At 32.2% G+C, this 25,168-nt stretch overlaps 1 protein-coding gene across 1 annotated transcript in view; it reads left to right on the top strand.

The window, feature by feature from the left end:
* LOC107451071 (uncharacterized) overlaps window positions 1-25,168 on the top strand; it is a 70,982-nt gene that overhangs the window by 25,503 nt on the left and 20,311 nt on the right. Inside the window, exons 6-14 of the mRNA XM_087158613.1 lie at window positions 9,416-9,618; window positions 11,931-12,103; window positions 15,257-15,448; window positions 16,006-16,095; window positions 18,323-18,517; window positions 19,465-19,725; window positions 22,225-22,437; window positions 24,010-24,135; window positions 24,740-24,878. Of these exons, the coding sequence (XP_087014739.1) occupies window positions 9,416-9,618; window positions 11,931-12,103; window positions 15,257-15,448; window positions 16,006-16,095; window positions 18,323-18,517; window positions 19,465-19,725; window positions 22,225-22,437; window positions 24,010-24,135; window positions 24,740-24,878 (1,592 nt within the window). The remainder of the gene's footprint in view (window positions 1-9,415; window positions 9,619-11,930; window positions 12,104-15,256; window positions 15,449-16,005; window positions 16,096-18,322; window positions 18,518-19,464; window positions 19,726-22,224; window positions 22,438-24,009; window positions 24,136-24,739; window positions 24,879-25,168) is intronic.

Here is a 25,168-nt window from a genome sequence, read left to right as displayed (position 1 = left end):
ACAAAATTTTTTCCAAATAATTTATAGCGTTTCCGATTTAACCGACATCTGCCTTAAGAATGTAGATTAACAAGAACGAACAAAAAATTTTTTAAAAATCTTCTATAAATATTTTTGAAAATTTTGACACTATCCTTTCACATGAATTTAATCTCAAAACTCTCTTTGATACCAAAAAAATTAAAAAAATCTTTAAAGTGTCCACGAAATGATTCTCTTATATGCGGCAATTAATAACGCTATGTAAATAAAAGAAAACAACATCATAAACCGCTGCTGAGTGTTGGATCCCTTAAATATAAGATGCATAAAATAATTTCACAAAATTTTTTCCAAATAATTTATAGCGTTTCCGATTTAACCGACATCTGCCTTAAGAATGTAGATTAACAAGAACGAACAAAAAATTTTTTAAAAATCTTCTATAAATATTTTTGAAAATTTTGACACTATCCTTTCACATGAATTTAATCTCAAAACTCTCTTTGATACCAAAAAAATTAAAAAAATCTTTAAAGTGTCCACGAAATGATTCTCTTATATGCGGCAATTAATAACGCTATGTAAATAAAAGAAAACAACATCATAAACCGCTGCTGAGTGTTGGATCCCTTAAATATAAGATGCATAAAATAATTTCACAAAATTTTTTCCAAATAATTTATAGCGTTTCCGATTTAACCGACATCTGCCTTAAGAATGTAGATTAACAAGAACGAACAAAAAATTTTTTAAAAATCTTCTATAAATATTTTTGAAAATTTTGACACTATCCTTTCACATGAATTTAATCTCAAAACTCTCTTTGATACCAAAAAAATTAAAAAAATCTTTAAAGTGTCCACGAAATGATTCTCTTATATGCGGCAATTAATAACGCTATGTAAATAAAAGAAAACAACATCATAAACCGCTGCTGAGTGTTGGATCCCTTAAATATAAGATGCATAAAATAATTTCACAAAATTTTTTCCAAATAATTTATAGCGTTTCCGATTTAACCGACATCTGCCTTAAGAATGTAGATTAACAAGAACGAACAAAAAATTTTTTAAAAATCTTCTATAAATATTTTTGAAAATTTTGACACTATCCTTTCACATGAATTTAATCTCAAAACTCTCTTTGATACCAAAAAAATTAAAAAAATCTTTAAAGTGTCCACGAAATGATTCTCTTATATGCGGCAATTAATAACGCTATGTAAATAAAAGAAAACAACATCATAAACCGCTGCTGAGTGTTGGATCCCTTAAATATAAGATGCATAAAATAATTTCACAAAATTTTTTCCAAATAATTTATAGCGTTTCCGATTTAACCGACATCTGCCTTAAGAATGTAGATTAACAAGAACGAACAAAAAATTTTTTAAAAATCTTCTATAAATATTTTTGAAAATTTTGACACTATCCTTTCACATGAATTTAATCTCAAAACTCTCTTTGATACCAAAAAAATTAAAAAAATCTTTAAAGTGTCCACGAAATGATTCTCTTATATGCGGCAATTAATAACGCTATGTAAATAAAAGAAAACAACATCATAAACCGCTGCTGAGTGTTGGATCCCTTAAATATAAGATGCATAAAATAATTTCACAAAATTTTTTCCAAATAATTTATAGCGTTTCCGATTTAACCGACATCTGCCTTAAGAATGTAGATTAACAAGAACGAACAAAAAATTTTTTAAAAATCTTCTATAAATATTTTTGAAAATTTTGACACTATCCTTTCACATGAATTTAATCTCAAAACTCTCTTTGATACCAAAAAAATTAAAAAAATCTTTAAAGTGTCCACGAAATGATTCTCTTATATGCGGCAATTAATAACGCTATGTAAATAAAAGAAAACAACATCATAAACCGCTGCTGAGTGTTGGATCCCTTAAATATAAGATGCATAAAATAATTTCACAAAATTTTTTCCAAATAATTTATAGCGTTTCCGATTTAACCGACATCTGCCTTAAGAATGTAGATTAACAAGAACGAACAAAAAATTTTTTAAAAATCTTCTATAAATATTTTTGAAAATTTTGACACTATCCTTTCACATGAATTTAATCTCAAAACTCTCTTTGATACCAAAAAAATTAAAAAAATCTTTAAAGTGTCCACGAAATGATTCTCTTATATGCGGCAATTAATAACGCTATGTAAATAAAAGAAAACAACATCATAAACCGCTGCTGAGTGTTGGATCCCTTAAATATAAGATGCATAAAATAATTTCACAAAATTTTTTCCAAATAATTTATAGCGTTTCCGATTTAACCGACATCTGCCTTAAGAATGTAGATTAACAAGAACGAACAAAAAATTTTTTAAAAATCTTCTATAAATATTTTTGAAAATTTTGACACTATCCTTTCACATGAATTTAATCTCAAAACTCTCTTTGATACCAAAAAAATTAAAAAAATCTTTAAAGTGTCCACGAAATGATTCTCTTATATGCGGCAATTAATAACGCTATGTAAATAAAAGAAAACAACATCATAAACCGCTGCTGAGTGTTGGATCCCTTAAATATAAGATGCATAAAATAATTTCACAAAATTTTTTCCAAATAATTTATAGCGTTTCCGATTTAACCGACATCTGCCTTAAGAATGTAGATTAACAAGAACGAACAAAAAATTTTTTAAAAATCTTCTATAAATATTTTTGAAAATTTTGACACTATCCTTTCACATGAATTTAATCTCAAAACTCTCTTTGATACCAAAAAAATTAAAAAAATCTTTAAAGTGTCCACGAAATGATTCTCTTATATGCGGCAATTAATAACGCTATGTAAATAAAAGAAAACAACATCATAAACCGCTGCTGAGTGTTGGATCCCTTAAATATAAGATGCATAAAATAATTTCACAAAATTTTTTCCAAATAATTTATAGCGTTTCCGATTTAACCGACATCTGCCTTAAGAATGTAGATTAACAAGAACGAACAAAAAATTTTTTAAAAATCTTCTATAAATATTTTTGAAAATTTTGACACTATCCTTTCACATGAATTTAATCTCAAAACTCTCTTTGATACCAAAAAAATTAAAAAAATCTTTAAAGTGTCCACGAAATGATTCTCTTATATGCGGCAATTAATAACGCTATGTAAATAAAAGAAAACAACATCATAAACCGCTGCTGAGTGTTGGATCCCTTAAATATAAGATGCATAAAATAATTTCACAAAATTTTTTCCAAATAATTTATAGCGTTTCCGATTTAACCGACATCTGCCTTAAGAATGTAGATTAACAAGAACGAACAAAAAATTTTTTAAAAATCTTCTATAAATATTTTTGAAAATTTTGACACTATCCTTTCACATGAATTTAATCTCAAAACTCTCTTTGATACCAAAAAAATTAAAAAAATCTTTAAAGTGTCCACGAAATGATTCTCTTATATGCGGCAATTAATAACGCTATGTAAATAAAAGAAAACAACATCATAAACCGCTGCTGAGTGTTGGATCCCTTAAATATAAGATGCATAAAATAATTTCACAAAATTTTTTCCAAATAATTTATAGCGTTTCCGATTTAACCGACATCTGCCTTAAGAATGTAGATTAACAAGAACGAACAAAAAATTTTTTAAAAATCTTCTATAAATATTTTTGAAAATTTTGACACTATCCTTTCACATGAATTTAATCTCAAAACTCTCTTTGATACCAAAAAAATTAAAAAAATCTTTAAAGTGTCCACGAAATGATTCTCTTATATGCGGCAATTAATAACGCTATGTAAATAAAAGAAAACAACATCATAAACCGCTGCTGAGTGTTGGATCCCTTAAATATAAGATGCATAAAATAATTTCACAAAATTTTTTCCAAATAATTTATAGCGTTTCCGATTTAACCGACATCTGCCTTAAGAATGTAGATTAACAAGAACGAACAAAAAATTTTTTAAAAATCTTCTATAAATATTTTTGAAAATTTTGACACTATCCTTTCACATGAATTTAATCTCAAAACTCTCTTTGATACCAAAAAAATTAAAAAAATCTTTAAAGTGTCCACGAAATGATTCTCTTATATGCGGCAATTAATAACGCTATGTAAATAAAAGAAAACAACATCATAAACCGCTGCTGAGTGTTGGATCCCTTAAATATAAGATGCATAAAATAATTTCACAAAATTTTTTCCAAATAATTTATAGCGTTTCCGATTTAACCGACATCTGCCTTAAGAATGTAGATTAACAAGAACGAACAAAAAATTTTTTAAAAATCTTCTATAAATATTTTTGAAAATTTTGACACTATCCTTTCACATGAATTTAATCTCAAAACTCTCTTTGATACCAAAAAAATTAAAAAAATCTTTAAAGTGTCCACGAAATGATTCTCTTATATGCGGCAATTAATAACGCTATGTAAATAAAAGAAAACAACATCATAAACCGCTGCTGAGTGTTGGATCCCTTAAATATAAGATGCATAAAATAATTTCACAAAATTTTTTCCAAATAATTTATAGCGTTTCCGATTTAACCGACATCTGCCTTAAGAATGTAGATTAACAAGAACGAACAAAAAATTTTTTAAAAATCTTCTATAAATATTTTTGAAAATTTTGACACTATCCTTTCACATGAATTTAATCTCAAAACTCTCTTTGATACCAAAAAAATTAAAAAAATCTTTAAAGTGTCCACGAAATGATTCTCTTATATGCGGCAATTAATAACGCTATGTAAATAAAAGAAAACAACATCATAAACCGCTGCTGAGTGTTGGATCCCTTAAATATAAGATGCATAAAATAATTTCACAAAATTTTTTCCAAATAATTTATAGCGTTTCCGATTTAACCGACATCTGCCTTAAGAATGTAGATTAACAAGAACGAACAAAAAATTTTTTAAAAATCTTCTATAAATATTTTTGAAAATTTTGACACTATCCTTTCACATGAATTTAATCTCAAAACTCTCTTTGATACCAAAAAAATTAAAAAAATCTTTAAAGTGTCCACGAAATGATTCTCTTATATGCGGCAATTAATAACGCTATGTAAATAAAAGAAAACAACATCATAAACCGCTGCTGAGTGTTGGATCCCTTAAATATAAGATGCATAAAATAATTTCACAAAATTTTTTCCAAATAATTTATAGCGTTTCCGATTTAACCGACATCTGCCTTAAGAATGTAGATTAACAAGAACGAACAAAAAATTTTTTAAAAATCTTCTATAAATATTTTTGAAAATTTTGACACTATCCTTTCACATGAATTTAATCTCAAAACTCTCTTTGATACCAAAAAAATTAAAAAAATCTTTAAAGTGTCCACGAAATGATTCTCTTATATGCGGCAATTAATAACGCTATGTAAATAAAAGAAAACAACATCATAAACCGCTGCTGAGTGTTGGATCCCTTAAATATAAGATGCATAAAATAATTTCACAAAATTTTTTCCAAATAATTTATAGCGTTTCCGATTTAACCGACATCTGCCTTAAGAATGTAGATTAACAAGAACGAACAAAAAATTTTTTAAAAATCTTCTATAAATATTTTTGAAAATTTTGACACTATCCTTTCACATGAATTTAATCTCAAAACTCTCTTTGATACCAAAAAAATTAAAAAAATCTTTAAAGTGTCCAGGAAATGATTCCCTAAAATGCTGCAATTCATAACAGTATGTGAAAAAAAAAAGAAAACTACATCATAAACCGCTGCTGAGTGTTGGATCCCTTAAATATAAGATGCATAAAATAATTTCACAAAAATTTTGTCCAAATAATTTACAGCATCTCCGATTTAAGCGACATCTGCCTTAAGAATGCAGATATGCGAGGACAAATTAAAAAAAAATTAAAAAATCTTCTATATAGGGTAAACTAACCTGTGAAGGAACACTTAAGCTTCGCTTGCCTTTTAAAAAATCATATTTATTTCGAAATTCGTATATTCAGTTAAATGACAGTGTCAACATATTTGTTACTGATTGTAAATTATGTAAAAAAAATTGTAGAGAACTTACATAATATTGTTTTATGAGATGCATAAAATAATTTTACAAAAATTTTTTCCAAATAATTTACAGCATCTTTGATTTAAGCGACATCTGCCATAAGAATGCAGATATGCAAGGAAAAATAAAATAAAAATTTAAAAATTCTCTATATTTATATTTGCGCAAAACTATATATTTTTGAAAATTTTGACACGTATCCTTTCACATGAAATTAATCTCAAAACTCTCTTTGATACCATAAAAATTAAAAAAATCTCTAAAGTGTCCAGGAAATGATTCCCTAAAATGCTGCAATTCATAACAGTATGTAAAAAAAAAAGAAAACTACATCATAAACCGCTGCTGAGTGTTGGATTCCTTAAATATAAGATGCATAAAATAATTTTACAAAAATTTTGTCCAAATAATTTACAGCATCTCCGATTTAAGCGACATCTGCCTTAAGAATGCAGATATGCGAGGACAAATAAAAAAAAAAATTAAAATTCTTCTATATAGGGTAAACTAACCTGTGAAGGAACACTTAAGCTTCGCTTGCCTTTTAAAAAATCATATTAATTTAAAAATTCGTAATTTTAGTTAAATGACAGTGTCAACATGTTTGTAATTAAATGCAAATTATGCAACAAAAAAAATGGTAGAGAACTTACATAATATTGTTTTAAAGTTTTGGAGGTTCAAATAACAAATAGTAAGAAGACCAAGTGAAGGAACAGCTCTTACCAGTGAATGAACACCCAGTAAAGGAACACTTAATTTTGGTTATTTTTTAATGCTCTTTATGAATTTATAAGCCATACAAATACTTAAAAACAAGCCTATTCTTGAAATTATAACATATTAATATTTGGAAAATGTTAACCTTTTTTTGTAATCATGAATTGAAAATTTAAGTGTCAACATATTAACCTGTTCATTCACTGGGAAATCTATGCCCATTAAAGGAACATGCCTGTTCCCTCACTGGTTAGAAGTTGTTTTTCGTATTTTTAACATACTTTTGATGCGGAACATCACTAAAGGTACAAGAAAATTAAAGTTTATCTTTTATTTTCATTAACTTAGAAAAAAACAGTAAAGGGACACATGTTCCTTCACTGGTTTTTCATCGTTTGGTGATCCAGTGAATAAACACCCCCTTATCTCAGTACTTTATTCTGCTATGATGATTTAAAAAAATAAAACGTAACTTCAATAACTATATTTTGAATTCTCTTTTTCGCAGTGAGAAAAATAAAACTATTACATGCAATTAATTCCACTTCAAACATATAAAAACAAACATTCACCTTATAATTTTTTCAAAGAAGCAAGGTGTTGCAGAGATAATAAAAAATTCAAAAATTTTTCCAGAGAAGTCTATTTGACCAGGTAATCCAAAACATTGCTTGATGACTTCCTATTGTTTGGCAGTAAGCTATTGTTACCAATCAATCTAAAGAAAACCTTTCAAATTCTTATTTTTAATCAATATATATGAAATGTTCCTTCACTGGGTAGTGCTCCTTCACTGGTTGATTTACCCTATATTTGGTTAATAAGTTTGTAGCATGTTAGTGTTTAAATATTTTATTTAATTAAATAAACAAAAAAAAGTTAACATTAACGAGTCTAAAATTCAAAATTGTATATCGATACCTAATATCATTCCTACGTACAAGGTATCCGAACTATAGGGCGAAAAGTTTAAATACGAGTCCGTTTCTTTATTTAATTATTTGCCACCAAAATTATCCAATAACAGAGTATGTCTTGGTTGTAAATTAAGAGGACGCTACATCGTTTGGAGAAAAACTTTATACCTACACAAGCAATTTTTTTTTACATTTATCCAATAAAATTTATTATTCAGTCAATTCAATACATTTCATTACAATGTGTGCGAAAGGAAATAAAACAACACAAATAAACAATTACAAAAGAAATAAAGTGAGATTAGGATTACAGAATTAAATTTTTACATAATGATAAATGAAAGAAGTCTAGAAAAAAATACAGGTAAAACTTGAATAAACCATAAAGTTTAAAAGCCGTTTTTTTTTTAAATATTAAAATGCAAACAAATTGTGGCAGTATAATACTCAGGTAGGTACTTCATTTTCATCACACTAGAGCTGCACAATGAGCTATTAGTGATGGTCTGGGAAACATCCCTAAGAATGATACGAAGACATGCCGTCGCAATTTTGATCCTCTGTAGAATAGATGGCTCCCCTGCTTTGGGGGCCCGACGACCTGCGCGTGAAGTCAAGCACATTAGGGTGGAACAATTTAACGGGAACTGATACCACGCACCCTCGGTCCCTACGCAGGCCAATCAAAGTGGTCACCCACCCACCCGCACACTGACTGAAGCCAGTGATGCTTGACTTCGGTGTTCTACTGGGAACCGTGTCTTTACGATCAGTCCACTGCGGGACTATATTACTCATAATTAAGCAGTGTGGAAATAATACTGTAATAAATTGTTGATGATTTCATATTTGAAAACTTGTGGAACCTGATTGGCGGATAAATCTTTTTTTATTAATCAACTTCTCCCTCACATCTCCGAATTCGTTTGCGTGAATTTTTAGCATGCAGTTAAAAAAGGTCTCTTAAAAAACTAACAGTCTCGATCCTTGGAAAAAAATTTTTTTGCTTCCGCGTATATTTCTGCGGATAAATCTTGTGGGAATAGTAGTAACCGACTGTGTCAACCATCATCTATGAGAAGGTACCCCAACATAGAATCGAATTAACTTGTCTTATATACTAGTAGATTAGAATTGTATTTTTGTAGTGGTAGACACACTACAGTACACCCCCACCAGAATTATATCTGTGATAGAATTCGATGTATGGATACCCCTAGTTGATTCATTGCTGCTTTGTAAGAAGCCGGGAGAGCTGTGTTAAGATCACCGTACTTTTATGATGCTCATCGTGAGAACTGTATTGAGTTCACGGTCCTGGTCGCTAATGTGTTGCCATTAGCAGTCAAGTGTATATGGGCCGACGTTGTGTGGGATTGAGACTGAGTAGCAACCACCCGAGGAGGTGGGTCATGTCGCAGTCACAAGTAGTAAGTCAACTGTTCAATGTGAACCATCCATGGAAGAAGGAGTTTCTATCTAGCAAGGCGTGTTCGCATCACAACCGCAAGTCACCAATAGGGGATAGTTGTTATCGATTTAATCCATGAAAAGGTACCCCAACACAGAATCGAGTCAACATGTCTTATATACTAGTGAATTGGAATTATATTTTTGCAGTGGTAGACGCACTACAATCTTTTTTATTAATCAACTTCTCCCTCACATCTCCGAATTCGCATGCAGTTAGAAATGTCCCTTAGTTTTTCCCATGTAGTTAGAAAGGTCCCTTTAAAAATTTCCTAAAATTTTGTTCTTTGCAGTGATGCATCTGAGAAAGACTGTGATGGGATTGATACAACTTGTTACTGCCAGACGTCCGAGAGGTCAGTTTCAGAACCCTGGACACCTTTGAAAGTTTGCAACAGATTCTCTCTCAAAGACTCTCTCAACAACAACAACAGCAGCTCTGATAACGAAGACGATGAAGTGATAGACACGAGCAATGAAAACGAAGACGAAAACGGTATGTTTTTGTTTTAAGTAGAATTTCGAGGCAGTGTTTTTAACACAAACAATAATTTCTAAGCAAAAATAAATAAAAAATCAGCAAATATATAACAAGTAATATTAAAAAAAAAAAAATTCAAAGTCAATTCTCACTTTGGTTGAAAAATAAAAAAAATTATTTTAGTTACTTTTTACTAAATAATTACAATTTTTTCCCCATATAAAATTGAAATTAATTCATTAAATTTCATGAATGCATTAATATTTGAAAAAACTTTCTTTACATCAATTGTCATCCACTACAAGTTTAAAATAAATGTATTTGAACTTGAGTGGATAAATAAAAAGTATTTTGTGAACGGTTGAACATTTGAGCAAGGTATATAGATAGAGTGTGAACTAATTGTAGGAATTGAATCAGAGTGTACAAAACAGATGAATGTATTAGTAAAGGAGAACAAACTGTAGCTAACAGAATTGCAGTGTATGAGCAGTGAAATAAATCTTGAGTTTACTTTCTAATAAGCCACATTTTATTATCTTTCTAAATATAATAGGCGTCACTAGGCGATGAGTTTTCCTCACTTTTCTCCTCATCGTTACTCTGTGGAAAAAGCAAGATTTTCCGAAATCATAAAAACAAAGAGAGGAAAAGTGTAAGAAGTGGGGAAATCGCGTAACCTTAAAACGCCTACTCCACTTACAAAGACTATAGAGAATGTATATTCTATGTTAATGCTGCTTACCAACATTTTCTAGCTCTACCCCCCCCCCCCAAAAAAAAAAAACAGAAAAACCTGAAAAATCTATTTTACCTGAAAAAGGCAACATTAACGACACGTATTTAATAAATTCTGAGGACGATAAAATTTAACGCAATGCCAGATTTTATAATCAAGTTATATATATCTTATTATATATAAGTTATATATATATTATATATATATATTATTTATATATATATATATATATATATATATATATATATATATATATATATATATATATATATATATATATATATATATATATACATACATATATAAGTTATATCATCAAGTTATATATATATTACCGAAATCAAAAGAATGTCGATTTTCACCGGTGAATATCAAAAATCATATGTAGTCGCTTCGGTAAATGTCCAAAACATCTGTTACGTCTGATTTTATATTAATTTATTCGTTGATAATATTATATTCATTCGATATTTTAATATATTCTGAGGATAGAAATAATTTTACTTTATATCCGTCGTCGCAGAGCAGACCCAATTTTTTGGGTTTACGACTACTTACGCTCAACTCCGTAGCCTTGTCATTTTGAACCCAATCCAGACGACAAGGAAATTCCTAGATCAGTGCCCCCAGAGGTATGATTCGTTATGGGAACTTTGAAGATTTTGTAACTCAGCAGATTTCACGTGCATCAGTGACCATTTACTAGACGGAGAGTCTTCGGCAAGCCGGGATCGAACTCACGACCTGTTGGACATGAACCCAGTGCCCTACCAACCAGGTTATCCCAGGCCACTGAGGATAGAATCATTCAGTCCGCACCGTTGTTTATGTCCGAAATATGTGTTGTATCCGATTTGATATTGATTTATTCGTTGGTATAATTATATTTAATTCTATATTTTAATATCTGCCGAGTATAGATTTTATTTTATTTTATAACCGTCGTTGAACAGCCGACCCAAATTCATGGGTTTACGACTACTTACGTTCAACTCCGTAGCCTTGTAATTTTGAACCAATCCAGAAGACAAGGAAACTCCTGGATCAGTACCCCCAGAGGTATTGATTTGTTGTGGGAACATGGAGGACTTTGAGACTCGACAGATTTAACGTGTATCAGTCACCATTTACTACACGGGGAGTCTTCGGCGGCGAGGATCGAACCCACGACCTCTTGGATATGGGCCCAGCGCCCTACCGACCAGGCTATCCCGGCCGCCGAAGATCGATTAGGAGAAATATCTGTGTCTGTGTACCGGTTAAATGTATATTGGGAAGTGGCACTTGACCTTATAAAAAAAACGTCGATTTAGGTCACGCCAGGTTAATGTATACCGGACAGTGACACTTAACAACTGGACCTAGTATACATTTTGGGTATTTACCAAAGCGATTGTCAACAACTACCCATTTTGGTGATTCACAGTAACCTACATAAAGAATATAAATGTTTTAAGTAAATAGAATATCAAACATGCTATTGTATTTTTATATTAATTCTTTGGAATGTACTGTCTCAGGTCTAATGTCGTGCCTGACAAAACATTTCCAGAAATGGATTTAGATTTGAATTCACTCTTTCTTCCAGTTTTGTATGGAGATGAAGAATACTTCAAAGCAATAGCCGTGAATATCGTGAGAGAGATGGTTTTGCAGAAGAAGAAAGAAGAGAGAAAAAAGACAGCAAACAAGAAGTTTCGTTTGCAATCGAGCCTCTCGAAAATCGGATCCTCAAAGCCGAAGACCGAAGATGTTCTACAGGTAAGAGCATCAATCGAATGTAACTGACATAGTTTATAACCGTCGTTGAACAGCAGATCCAATTTTTGGGTTTACGCCTTCTAATATTCAACTCCGTAGCCTTGTAATTTTGAACCCAGTCTAGAAGACAAGGGAAAATCCCAGATAAAGTATTGGGAGAAATTTACCTTCGTGGATTTGACGGAATTGACCCACATGGAGAGGAAGAGCACTAGAACCTCCCACGAATAGCCTAACGGCAAAGTCACTCTAACCCATGATCCGTCTACCACTGAGGATATTTCTCGTCAGCACTGTAATCGGTGCAAGCCGGATGCGGAATTCGTGTCCACCAGCCATCACTGGGATTCGAACCCGGTTAACATCACTGGAAGGAGAGCTCTCTATCCCCTGAGGCTCAACTTACTTAATTAAAAGACATGTTTAGCTATTTTCAAAATGTCTCATAAACGTATCTTTTTGATTGAGATATAGTTGACAGAATAAATCTGTCCTTTTTTTATTGCTCTGTCGCTAAGAATAACGGGAAAAAGATAACCTTAAGAAAAAACATAGAACAAAGACCCGGAATAAAAAGCAAGGGGAAAAATGCACATGAAAAAAAGAAGCATTTGAAAAAGAAAGCATCGGAAAAAACACCCAATTGGGTATTTGCTCTTCGAGTTGAAGAATATCAAGCATACCCACGCATGTGACCCATGACGTCAGCGCCAGCTAATCGTCAATGAACAAAATTGCGTATCAAATTTGAACTAAACCTTTCCACATGAGTTAGAATGTTAATTATAGTGAAGTTAATCATATATAGCGCCGTATCTCACATTGAATATGTTGAAATGTAATTCCCTCTTGTTTACTTGTCTTTTACTATATAATAATTCTCTCTTGTCTTTTACTTAGATTTATTATTTGTTTATTTATTCTTTTGTAACCGTGATATATTTTTGTTTTGTGCACCTGTCAACTTCGATGCAAAATTAATTTGTTTATGTGTCACATTAGTGGCCGTGTGACACATTATGCTATAAGACGCATGCGTCACATGGCTTCTTGCCTGTCTTAGTGTAAAGTATCTGTGCAAATATATTGTGAAAGAATTGAAATCTTTGAGAAAGAATCTTTGTGAAAGAATTTAGAATATGTCACTTAAGAGAGTTGATACTTGATGGGCTTGGTTTATTCTAAATAGAATGGAAACAACAGTTGCTTACGTAAACAAATGCCATGCTTCAACATGCAATGATACCCACACTATATGCCACTTGCAGGTATATATATATATATATATGATGGCAAATATGAGTTATCTCATTGTTTAAATAATTGAAAAAACAAAATCGTCTGCAGTTTAGTTAAATTCCATTTCTCAAACAACTCGATTTAAAAAATTTTAACGATTTTAGGAATCAGGGGCTGGCATTACGTCCTTACACCTACAGTCCAAATTTCAGAACAATAAAACTACACGAACGATAAAACTAGGTTTACAGGAGAGAGACAGTCGCACAAATTCTTCATTTTTTTAATTATGGATATCGTAACACAATTAATATAATAATTGAAATATAAAGCAATTTTAGAATTGTTTGAGAGTCTTAAGCAACTTGTTGTAGTGAGGAAATTTCCTTTTCATAAATTTCAAATTAAGTTTTAGAAAATGTCAACTATAGTTCCAATAATAACGAAGGACAAAAATTTCCGTCTACAGAGTAACAAAAAAGTATAGGGATCACTTTTGTGGTTATCTACCACTAAAGTTTTAAAACCTTTTCACATATATAGCATACTGATCTAAAGCTCTGCTATTAGACTTTCAGTTGCAATATTATTTCATAAAATCACAAAAATGCCTTTGAAGAAATTTGACAAAAAGCTAATTGGTTAAGAACAAGCATTTTTAGAATTTCGATGGAGCCACAGGATTATACAAACCCATTTTAAAAAGAAAGGTATTGCGATTTCACTCAGTCATATCAGTCGCCTCAAGAATTCAAAGCTCGGATCGATGTAAAATAATACAAAACCAAAAAGAAGTGGACGGCCAAGAAAATTGAAGAAATCGGATTTGCAGAAGCTTGATAAGATGACATCAAAACCAGATCCACCAACACAGGCAAGCATGACTAAAGCTTTTAACGTGAGTCAGAAAGTTGTAAGCTATCAACTGAAACAAAAGTTGAAGAAAAAATGCCATAAAAAACCTAAATGTCATCATTTAAGTGAGAGATCGGTGCAGATTAGGAGGCAACGATCATGGCCCCTCTACAAGCTTCTCCTTAAGGACAGATGACGAAAGTTCATTACAACTGATGAAGCTTGGATCTATCTATCTGATACAAATGCTAAATCTAAAGTTCAATATCTTAGCCGCGGGCAGAACAACAACGCGGGCATTTGAAAAACAACTTTAATTTTTTGTTTTTATTGTTAGTGTATATATTTTGCGAAAATGGTGATTTTTAGTTAAATTAGATTAGTTAGAATAATGATTACTTAATTTTTTTTTAAATGTGTGCCTGATTTTCTGAACCTTAAAGCAAGATAGCAAATTTATAGTTTGAAGCTTTTATTTTTTCAAATTTAAGGATTTCTAATTTCGGTTTCTGTTTTTTTCTTCTTGACAAAGCAGCCTTCATAAAACAGACTTTATTTAGTATACGTTCAAATTTAAATAATAATGTTCTTCAACTAAGTTCGTCCCGCATTGGACTGATCGTTAAGACATGGTTAACAGCAGATCACCGAAGTCAAGCATCACTGGCTGCGGTCAGTAGGAGGGTGTGTGATCACTTTGACCAGCATGCGTAGGGACCAAGGGTGCACGTTATTTGTCCTCGTTAAACTGTTCCATAGTAAAGTACTCGACTTCGCGAGCAGGTGATCGGGCCACCAAAGCCATCTCCTCTGCAGAGGATCAAAATTGCGACGGCAAGTCTTCGGATCACCCTCAGGTATGTTTCCCAGACCGTCGTCAATAGCCCATTGGGCTGTTCTAGGGCGACATAAATAAAGCACCTACCTGCCTATCAACTAATTTTTTTTAAATAATTTATTTAACGTGTCTCAATAAGAAATACCATTTAAAAATAAATCATAGTTCAAAATTTTCAGAAAAAGTTAATAATGTTCAATATGGATTCCCCTTTATTTTAGACATTTAAAGAATCCATGAATGAAATCCTTCCTGAAGAATTGCCCTCGAGAATTGTGGAATTAGTGGAGAAGCTGTTGAAAGAATCAGATCCCAAAACAGTGAGTGAAACTAAGAAAGTCCAACAATCAACCGACATAACATTCAACATCTGGGACTACGGAGGATACGCTAAAAATCTTCTACTGCATCAAGTTAGTAGTATTTCCTTTAAACTTTGATCGTACATCCCTAGCAGCAAAATGCAGTCGGACCTCTATTTAACGAAGTCGCTAAATTCCGACAATAAGTTTCGTTGTAAGGAAAATTCGTTCAATAGAAAACCGCCTTTTGAAAGATTTAAACAACACAAAACAGGTTTTAAATTCATAAACACTGGACATAATTACACCTTGTAAAGTAGTGTCTACTGTTTGTTTTATAAATCTTAACCATAAAAGAAATCTGCATGGAAAGCAAGAAGGGAGCAAAACAATATCCAGGATTACTCTATCATGTTACATGCTAAAGAAAAAGCTAAATTTACGTATAATCACTTTATTCTCTTCATTTCCATAGCTAAATGCACTGATATTAATCAGATTCTGAATTGCTTGCATATGTTAGGTCTGCAATTCAATATTTAGTTGTGGTATTGCATTCATTTCAATAGCTAAATACACTGATATTAATCCGGGTCACCTCATTGGGAGGTTCCTTGAGCCACAGAAAGTTTGCCTAAAACAAGTAAAATGTTCTATTCCATTTTCAGATGTTCCTCTCGCCACAAACTGTTTACATATTCGTCTTTGATTTGTCTCAAGATTTAGATTCACCCATCTTCATTGGAGAAAATCTTGAAGTAAGTTTTAATATTTTATTTTCATTTTTTTTTTTTTTAAAAAAAACGTATTCTAAAAAAGCTTTACTTTCAGGGTGTTCAGTCACTCTTAATATCCTATTTTAGTGTCAAAATGTAAACAACTACGGAATTAAAATAAATGTTTTTAAAATATGACAAATCATTTATGATTTCAATCTGAGCAATGGCAAGATAAAAATCATAGAGAAACAAATTTATTAGGTAGATAAAACCAGGAGGTTTTAAACAAAAGGCGGTTTGACAAGCAAATTAAATTTTGATTTCATATTTGTTCCGATTAACATCGATAATGTTTCACCAAATTTTGATATCGTTTATTTTTCTTACTTTAAGTGGAAGGACAATTCATTACACACAATGAGTGGGGGCGATAGTTCGTCGCTTGGGAGCAGACAATTCCTCGTCAGTCCTTTATTTTGTATTCGTCGGAGTGACGGTACATCGAGAGTGCAATTCGTCGCGAGCACAGTTCGTTGTGGAAACAATTCATCTCAGACACAACTCATCGCAAACGTAATTTCTTGTTGTTTCGATGAAGTACGCCTATTTGCGGAACATTGTCTGTAAAAAAAAAGTTAACTAAATATTTAATTTGTGGCCATTCAAAAATTACGAAAGCACCAAAAAGACGAGAATTTTGTTGTTTATTGTTACTTACAAGGAATAAGATATGTATGAGCAATGCTTGCGTTAGACACTAGATGAATGTTCTGGCTAGTCTTTAGCGTCCAGCATAATTTCCCAGCATCAAAATAAATGTGGCCGTTATTAGACCAATATTCCCGAATCTTGGCTCAATAAGGTTTCAAAGGGTTATTATTTTTCCGATATTGGCCCTATACAAAATTGTTCGATTCTCCCGATATTTTACAGTCACTTTACAATCAACACCGGAGTTGCATAGAATTGTCAGATTCATCCAATATTTTACAGTCACTTTACAATCAATACCTACCCTGTATAGAATTGTCAGATTCATCCGATATTTTAGTCACTTTACAATCAACACCGGCCCTGTATAGAATTGTCAGATTCATCCAATATTTTACAGTCCCTTTACAATCAACACCTGCCTTGTATAGAATTGTCAGATTCATCCGATATTTTACAGTCACTTTACAATCAACACCTGCCTTGTATAGAATTGTCAGATTCATCCGATATTTTACAGTCACTTTACAATCAACACCGGCCTTGTATAGAATTGTCAGATTCATCCAATATTTTATATCCATTATTCAGCCAAAATAAATTATATTTGTTCTAGAAAGGCCGATATTAGCTCCAAATAGAGGTCCCATATCAAAAAAACTATACATCCCTATATATTCGTCCTTCGGTTCATGTTCATATAGGACGAGCCAATTTTGAGACCAACAGGGACCAGAGTAAAATTGTAGCTAGGGTAATTTCGAGATAAAATTATATATTGGTTGTAAAATAATTTTTAATTAGCATTTATTTTGGCTAAGCATAATATTTGTATTAGTCGTAACATATTTGTTTCAAGAAATATAATATTTTACCTATCGCCTTTATTTTACTTTATAACCGTCGTTGAACAGCCGACCCAATTTTTGGTTTTATTACTACCAATGTTCAACTCCGTGGCCTTGTAATTTTTGAACCCAATCCAGAAGATAAAGGAACTCCTGGATCAGGTATTGAGAGAAATTTACCTTTGTGGAGGACTTTTTAAAGGAACTAACTCACGTTTGCGTTACTTGCTGAGGAAAACCTCCCACGGTTGCCCTGATGGCAAGGGGACTCTAACCCATGAACCGTCTACCACTGAGGATATTTTACGTCATCACTGTGGTCGGTGTAGGCGAGATTTGAAAATCAATCGGACGACAAATATCCATCGAGACAGTTTATGCAACCCATGATTTGAAATGTTGTGGCGTTTAACGAAGTCAATCCAGAACAAAAAAGTATTTGACCAATGAACAACCAGTGACAGTAACAAGGCGATCGCAACTTTTTTGTTGATATTTTTTATATTTGATGACAGAGTCGTCGAAAAACAGCCATTCTCACTGCATGCGATATAATTCACGCATATCTGATCACTGTCGAGGGAGAATGAGAACCTGATTGGTGAAATGCATAACTCTTTCGACAGGATGTTCGTGATTTGCATGCAGTGAGAACTGTCTGCTAAATTTTAGAAATGATTATATATTCAAAATCTTTTCTTTTTCAGTTCGAGTTTTCTGAAGCGGTCTCTTACTTATCCCTGTTACACATATGGTTGGAAATGATCTACGTCTCCATCGCTTATCCGAAGGATGATCAGCGTCACAAGAATCAGCAGGACGTGAATGACATCGTCTGCACTCTTTTTCCACCCGTCCTCATTGTGGGTGTCCAAGAAGATTCAACCACTTTTGATTCAGCGGTTCGTCTCTTTCTCTTCAAAACTTTCCTCTAGGAATCAAAGTTTATGTATTCAAATAGTTTTCTTTTTTTGAAATCCTAACTATTTTTACAAATCCTGGAACTTTAATTGTGACAACTACATTGTAAGTCCGTTCTTAGCGCAATAAATAATAACAGATAGGTCCCGCAATGGACTGATTGTAAAGACACGTTTCCCAGTAGAACACCGAAGTCAAGCATCACTAGCTCCTGACAGTAAGCAGGTGGGTCACCACTCGGATCAGTCTGCGTAGATCGAGGGTGTGTGGTATGAGTCCTCGTTAGGCTGTTCTACCGTAAACTGCTCGACTTCACACACAGATCATCGGGCTACCAAAGCAGGGGAGCTATCCCCTCTGCAGAGAATCAAAATTGCAATATTTCATGTCTTCCGATCATCCTCAGCGATGTTTCCCAGACCGTCGCCTATACAGTGCGACGTAAATAAAATACCAACCACATTCATATTGAATTTTTTCAGTACGTGTCAATGATAAAATAATGTACAATACATATGTTATGGGAGACTTTATTCGGTTAAGTTGCATGTCTTATCTGTAGCAGTGTTCCCCATATGAAGTTTTTAGTTCTAAAAACGGGAAACTATTAAAAATTAAGTAAAAAATTATGCTTTTTTTTTCTGTTCAAATAAAAGCGATATAATGCTTTTAGTTTAAAAAAATTGCAAATAATTAAATTTTAGATAAAATTATTTTTTTTAAAAAATGTTTAAAGTACATTCGTTTATTATAAGCGTAAAAAAATATTCGCAATTAAATTTTTAATGTTTGGTCTATGACAAGGACATCTATATTTCAAAATTCGAGTTGAGGTAAAACAAGATTTGCGATGAAAAGTTTCTCCTGACAGTATACAATCCCTTCAAGGAAATATGTAAAAATAAAGAATTTTTTTTTTCCAACATAGGTTGAGCATCAGTTTAACAAGATCAAAGAGAGTATACAAGATAAAGTGTTCTACCACTTAGTGTGTCCGACATTTTACTACGTTGGTTCTCCTGAAACGTTGGCTGTGGACAGCATGATTGGTGAACTCCGTGAGAAAATCTTGGAGATGGCTCGTCTGCTGCCTTACTTCGGTACTGAAATCCCACTCAAGTGGATGCTCTTCGAACAGGCAGTGGACAGACTGGTCGAACGAGAGGTCTACTTCGCTGATATGTGCAAGGTACCTCTTTTGTTGTTGTGGACACCTCCTAGAAGAGAGAGAAGGCCTTCGCACGGACGGATTGAATAGTCCGTTGTAACGAGTATAAACTGCTCTGTGGAGGTAAAATAAGAAATATGCCATAACCTTCCGACTCCTAAACTGTTCAGTGAAGGGCCGGTGTATTAAATTAAGAGAATTTACAGACTGGGTCGATTATCTCTAGAACTACAGGACCGATTTTAATAAAATTTGATGTGCACAATACATTGATACAATACAAAACAAATAACAATTCAACAATTGTAATACTCACGCATGATCGTGCGCAACACTCGTTGGAGTCGGAAGGTATGAAATTGCCACAAGACAATTCAGGCGAAGGCCGTAGCCAGGATATTTTTTCGGGGGGGGGATATGGTAAGAAGCAAGGACAGTTTCAGACATGCAAAGTAGGGGGAAAACATTGTAACAAATATTGTTTATTCTGTTGTTTGCAAAAGTTAAACTAGTAATTAAGAAATATTACATAATAATTATTTTTCAATTAATATTACATAATAATTATAATCAATTTGCAAACAAAGTTTACAAGGACATGCGACGGGGATTTGAAGAAAATTTTTCGATCACTTTTTTAGGACAAACCGGAATATCCCGAAATTATGCTTAATAAAGTTAGTTAATAAAAGGTTTGATTCGACAGTTTTTGTTTTTCTTTTTACTGAGAAGCTCAAAGAAAGACTAAAAAGTTTGAATCCCACCCCTGGCTACGGGCCTGATTCAGGCCAATTGCTTACATGAAATGATTAACTGCCTTATTTCAAGTATGAAATCACGCTGCAAGGCCTGTGCATCTGTAAGAGGGGACCTATTAACTCATTTTATTTTGTTTATTCTGCAACCGCTGTTTCATACCTTCCGACTCCAACGTACGATCATGCTCGTGTATTACAATTGTTGAATGGTTATTTATTTTGTATTGCATCAATGTATTGTACACATCAAATTATATTAAAATAGGTCTAGTAGTTCCAGAGATAATCGACCCAGTCTGCAAATTTCTCTTAATATATTACACCAGGATAGGATGTCACAACCTTGGGTTGTCTAGTTTGCGCTTTCCCGTACGAAGGCTTCTTCTCTTTTATGTGGTGTCAGTTGGAGACAGTGCTGTTTTTTTTTTAATGAAACTATTCCTTTTTTAATACACAGGACGTTCGTGTAGATCAGGGGTCGCCAAACGTTTTAGATCATCGACCCCTATGTAATTTTTCGAAATCTCCATCGACCCCTGCAAAAGTAACTTTCTGTTAATTAAAATAAAACTATATCAGATACTGTGTTTGTACATTTATTTTATGATTTTAAACATTTATTAAAGTAATAGTACATTGTGTAACAATAGTTTTATGAAAAATATATTAATATTGAAATTTAAATACCTTATTATTAAATAATAAGTAATTATGCATAAGTAGATATTATAAGTAAAGTAACTAAAGATTTACTGCTTCTTGATCAATGAGATGGGTGTGCCTGGTGTTTTCTTGAAAGGTTCGCTATATTGGGTTCAAAATTGGTCAATTTTAATTTTCGTCAAAATTGGTCAATTTTGTAATTTTCGTAAAAAAATACAAAGTGTGCTATAGTTTTGTCGCGGTCTGTACTAATCCATATTAATAATGCTTACCTTTTTTTGTGCATTGATAATTAAAATTGATATCTAAACCAAACGAATGGCTTTATCGAAACAATAACTAATTATCCAAAACTGTAAAAGTTTTAATAATGACACTGCAAATATTCAACACAGTTTGCAAAGATAGCTGAAACTGCGTATGATATTTGCATTTGTAACGTCAATGCTCGTCACACGTGACATTTGGACAAGCGCACATATGCATATGACTTATAAACTGCGCTGAGTTCGTGCCACTGCGCGGTGCTACGTAAATACTTGTTACACCCCAATAAATATACGTTTATTAATTTATGTTTTATAAAGAAACTGATATTGAGTCAATTATTTAAAAAAACTTCTCATACTTAATTAGGTATGTGTGATTTGCGTATTGAGAACTGTTTTTTTTCCGACCCACAATCGACCCTTCCGATTCGGATAGACCCCCATTCGCCCCCCCTGTCTCAGATAGACCCCCGCTTTTGTTAAATAGACCCCTGGGGGTCTATATAGACCACTTTGGCGACCTCTGGTGTAGATCCTTCATCCAGTTGAAGACTATAAGAACGCTAAAACTTTAAATCTCCGTTCAAAGGGAATTAAAATTGTTTTAGAGACTAAAGAAAAATGTTTTATAAAAAGAATAAAATGCGATTTTGAAGCAAAATAATGTTTCACCTTATCTATTCTCAGCAGATATTAAAACATCGAATAAATATACTAACATCAACGAATTAATGAATATCAAACTGGATTACATTCACCTGTGAAAGTCGACATTCGGACATTCACTGTAACATTTATGTAAAAAAATAATACATAAATGTGTTTTGCAGCTTTCAGAGGTGGCAAGACTTGAGGGTATAGAGTGTGAAGAAGAATTCGTCTCCCTCATCCACTTCTACCACCACCGGGGAAAAGTATGGCACATGCCCTCAGAGAGATTTCAGAAGAACGACAACAATTGCACCGTCGTCATTCTAAAGCCTCAATGGTTCATAGACCACATTTATAAGCTCCTCAACGAGGATGCTCCCAAATTAATCAAGGTAAAGAATTAAAATAAAGAATTCTTTTTGCTTTTCAAAAGTCAAACTATTCTTTTTGAATTTTTAACAAATTATTTTGATATTTTTTTTTTATTTCATATGATGTTTTAATAGTTAGGGATTTTTAAAATAATTTGCTTAAAAGGTATTATATACTCTGCTTAAAAGTTTCCAGTAATAGTTCTTACTTACGTAAGTGTTCAATCAAAGTATGAAATTGATTTAAACAAATCTTAAGATAAAAAGTTTAAGATAAATTTTTAAAATACGTCAAAATGAAAAATCTCTAAAAGCAGATAAAACCAAATTTGTCTTCTGTAAACAATAAAATAAAATGCTAGAAACCAAAAAATAAGCAAAACGAAATTTTAAAGATATGTATGTTAGCAAAAAACAGCACTTCATCCTGAGGACCCACTGTCTGCTGACACAGCCTGGAGCCTTTTTGTATTCAGTGCAGACTGTGTCCTGAGGATCCATAATGGAAAAAGTACATAAGAAAATCTAGTACCTCAAAAATTTTAATATTGAAATAAAGATGTAAATCCGTAAGGGTTTCTTTTATTAAAAAAATTGGTAAAAAAAAAGTTCAAATATAAAATCATTGATCAGTGGGAATTTTATTTAAATTAAAGATCTGATAAATAATGTGCATAGATCGAAAATAACGAACGTAAAAAGCTTTTTATTTTAAAAAAATTTCTTAATAAGGGTTTGTTAAAAAATATTTTTCAGAGGGAGTTGAAGAAAAGTTTATCTTTAAAGTGTGTCAAGGAGTTTGAAAAAAACTACATGATTTATATATATATATATATATATATATATATATATATATATATATATATATATATATATATATATATATATATATATAAAGTTATTGAAGTAGATTTATAGGAAACAATGAATGGCTACTCTGACAGAGAAGTCGATGATAATGAATCTCCAGTGAAACCTTTTCTGATGCTTAGGAAACAGTAAAATCCTACTTAATGTAGCAATTTCCTGTCTTCATGCAGCCGAAAAAAAACTTTTTAAAGTAATGAATCTCCAGTGAAACCTTTTCTGATGCTTAGAAAACAGTAAAAACCTACTTAATGTAGCAATTTCCTGTCTTCATGCCGACGAAAAAGAACTTTTTAAAGTAAGAAATCAAGGAAATAAGCAAACTTTTCCGCTTTAAAATTGCAAATTAATCATCGCGTAATCATTTGCTGTTTTTTTAAGTTCCGAAATAAAAAATTTTAAGATTTCTATTTATTTTGTGCATTTGCTTACTAAGGATGTTCGAATATTCCATAAGGTTGGTCAATTTTTTTTTTAATTTTGCCCTCGATATTACTAATTCTCCTCGATTTAGAGAATAATATTTTCAGTCCCTATGAATTATTCGTTCGTTCGTTTATTCTATGATTTCAACGGTGTTTCTCAATAAATATAGTCACGCATAGCGAACAGGACCTCGCACAATTTTATAAAGAGCGGATCAAGTCAGTTAAAAAAAAATTTTATAAACCATTATTATAAAGATAGTTTCTATATTATTAAATTAAAATAATTTTCTTGTAACAGGAAAACCCTGATGAGGGTATCCTAATGACCAAGAGCTTCAATGCCAATTGCTCATTCTTTCACCATGGGGCCATTCTACTGGACATTCTGGATAGCATGGATATTTTATACTCTCTATTGGACGAGGTGAGTTTCTACTGCCCCTATATCAATTTTTAAATTGATCGGTTGTTGTTGTTTCTATTGCCTACTTGCCACGCCATCATGATGCCTACTTGAGAAAACAAGCAAATTTAAGGCGGAGGATGCGGTTTTTTGCCTTTCAGTGGCGCCACCTACGGCCAAGAATACGATTTCAGCTGCACTCACGCAAGTCTCAGCCCGTTTTACAAGAAAGACAAGTTCATACATTCCTTCATTCATCCACAAATCGTAATTTGGACTCGAACCAGAGAGCGACCCAACTCCAAATCGGTGTCCCCAGAGGGATTTAGTTGTTATGGGAATTTCATGACCCCGAGAGACAGATTTAACCTGCACCAGTCACCATTTAAATGCACGAGGATTCTTCGGTCGGCAGAATTCGAATTCCGGTTCTCACAAAAACGATTAAATTCAATTGGAAACTTGTTTTTTAAACACCGTAAAAATGTCTGCCTTTCATGAAGAACACAGCTACTTAAGTACGTAATATACTAAGCAAATATAATTGCATTTCACATTGCATTGCAAAAATGGTGTGAAACTTTTGATTCCATATTTAAGTAAACAATAAACTTTTTGTACGTAGGATTCGGAAGAGATCCAAGAAGAAGCGAGCACATTAAAATTCTCGATTCCATGGATTTCGCAGAATGACGTCATCCAAGGAGATAATTTCAGCTTCGACTGCATGACTCTGATTCTCGATTTCAATGGTTTACTTCCAGGTAATAATAATATATTGTTATATAATTTGAAATAATTTTTACATTTTTGTAATAATTAAATTTTTGTTTTTAATAATTAAAAAGGTGGCTCCCCATGAGGTGGGCTAATCTATTATTTTTCCCATACATACTTGCATATTGTGCCACATTGTGGTCCCCCTAATTTGTGCATAATTATCTAAATCAGTAAAGAAAAACTTTAAAAAAATAAAATGGGGAAAAATGTGTTAAATGAACCTGAAAAACCATTTCTTTGGTTGAATCATATTGTCTTTTATAACGTTGAGAAA

The sequence above is a fragment of the Parasteatoda tepidariorum genome, chromosome 3, assembly GCF_982258835.1.
Source record: "Parasteatoda tepidariorum strain Cologne lab strain chromosome 3, Ptep-v5.0, whole genome shotgun sequence".
Taxonomy (NCBI): Eukaryota; Metazoa; Arthropoda; class Arachnida; order Araneae; family Theridiidae; genus Parasteatoda; species Parasteatoda tepidariorum.
Note: the sequence above shows the minus strand (reverse complement) of the source record. Positions and strands in the feature narration are given on the sequence as shown.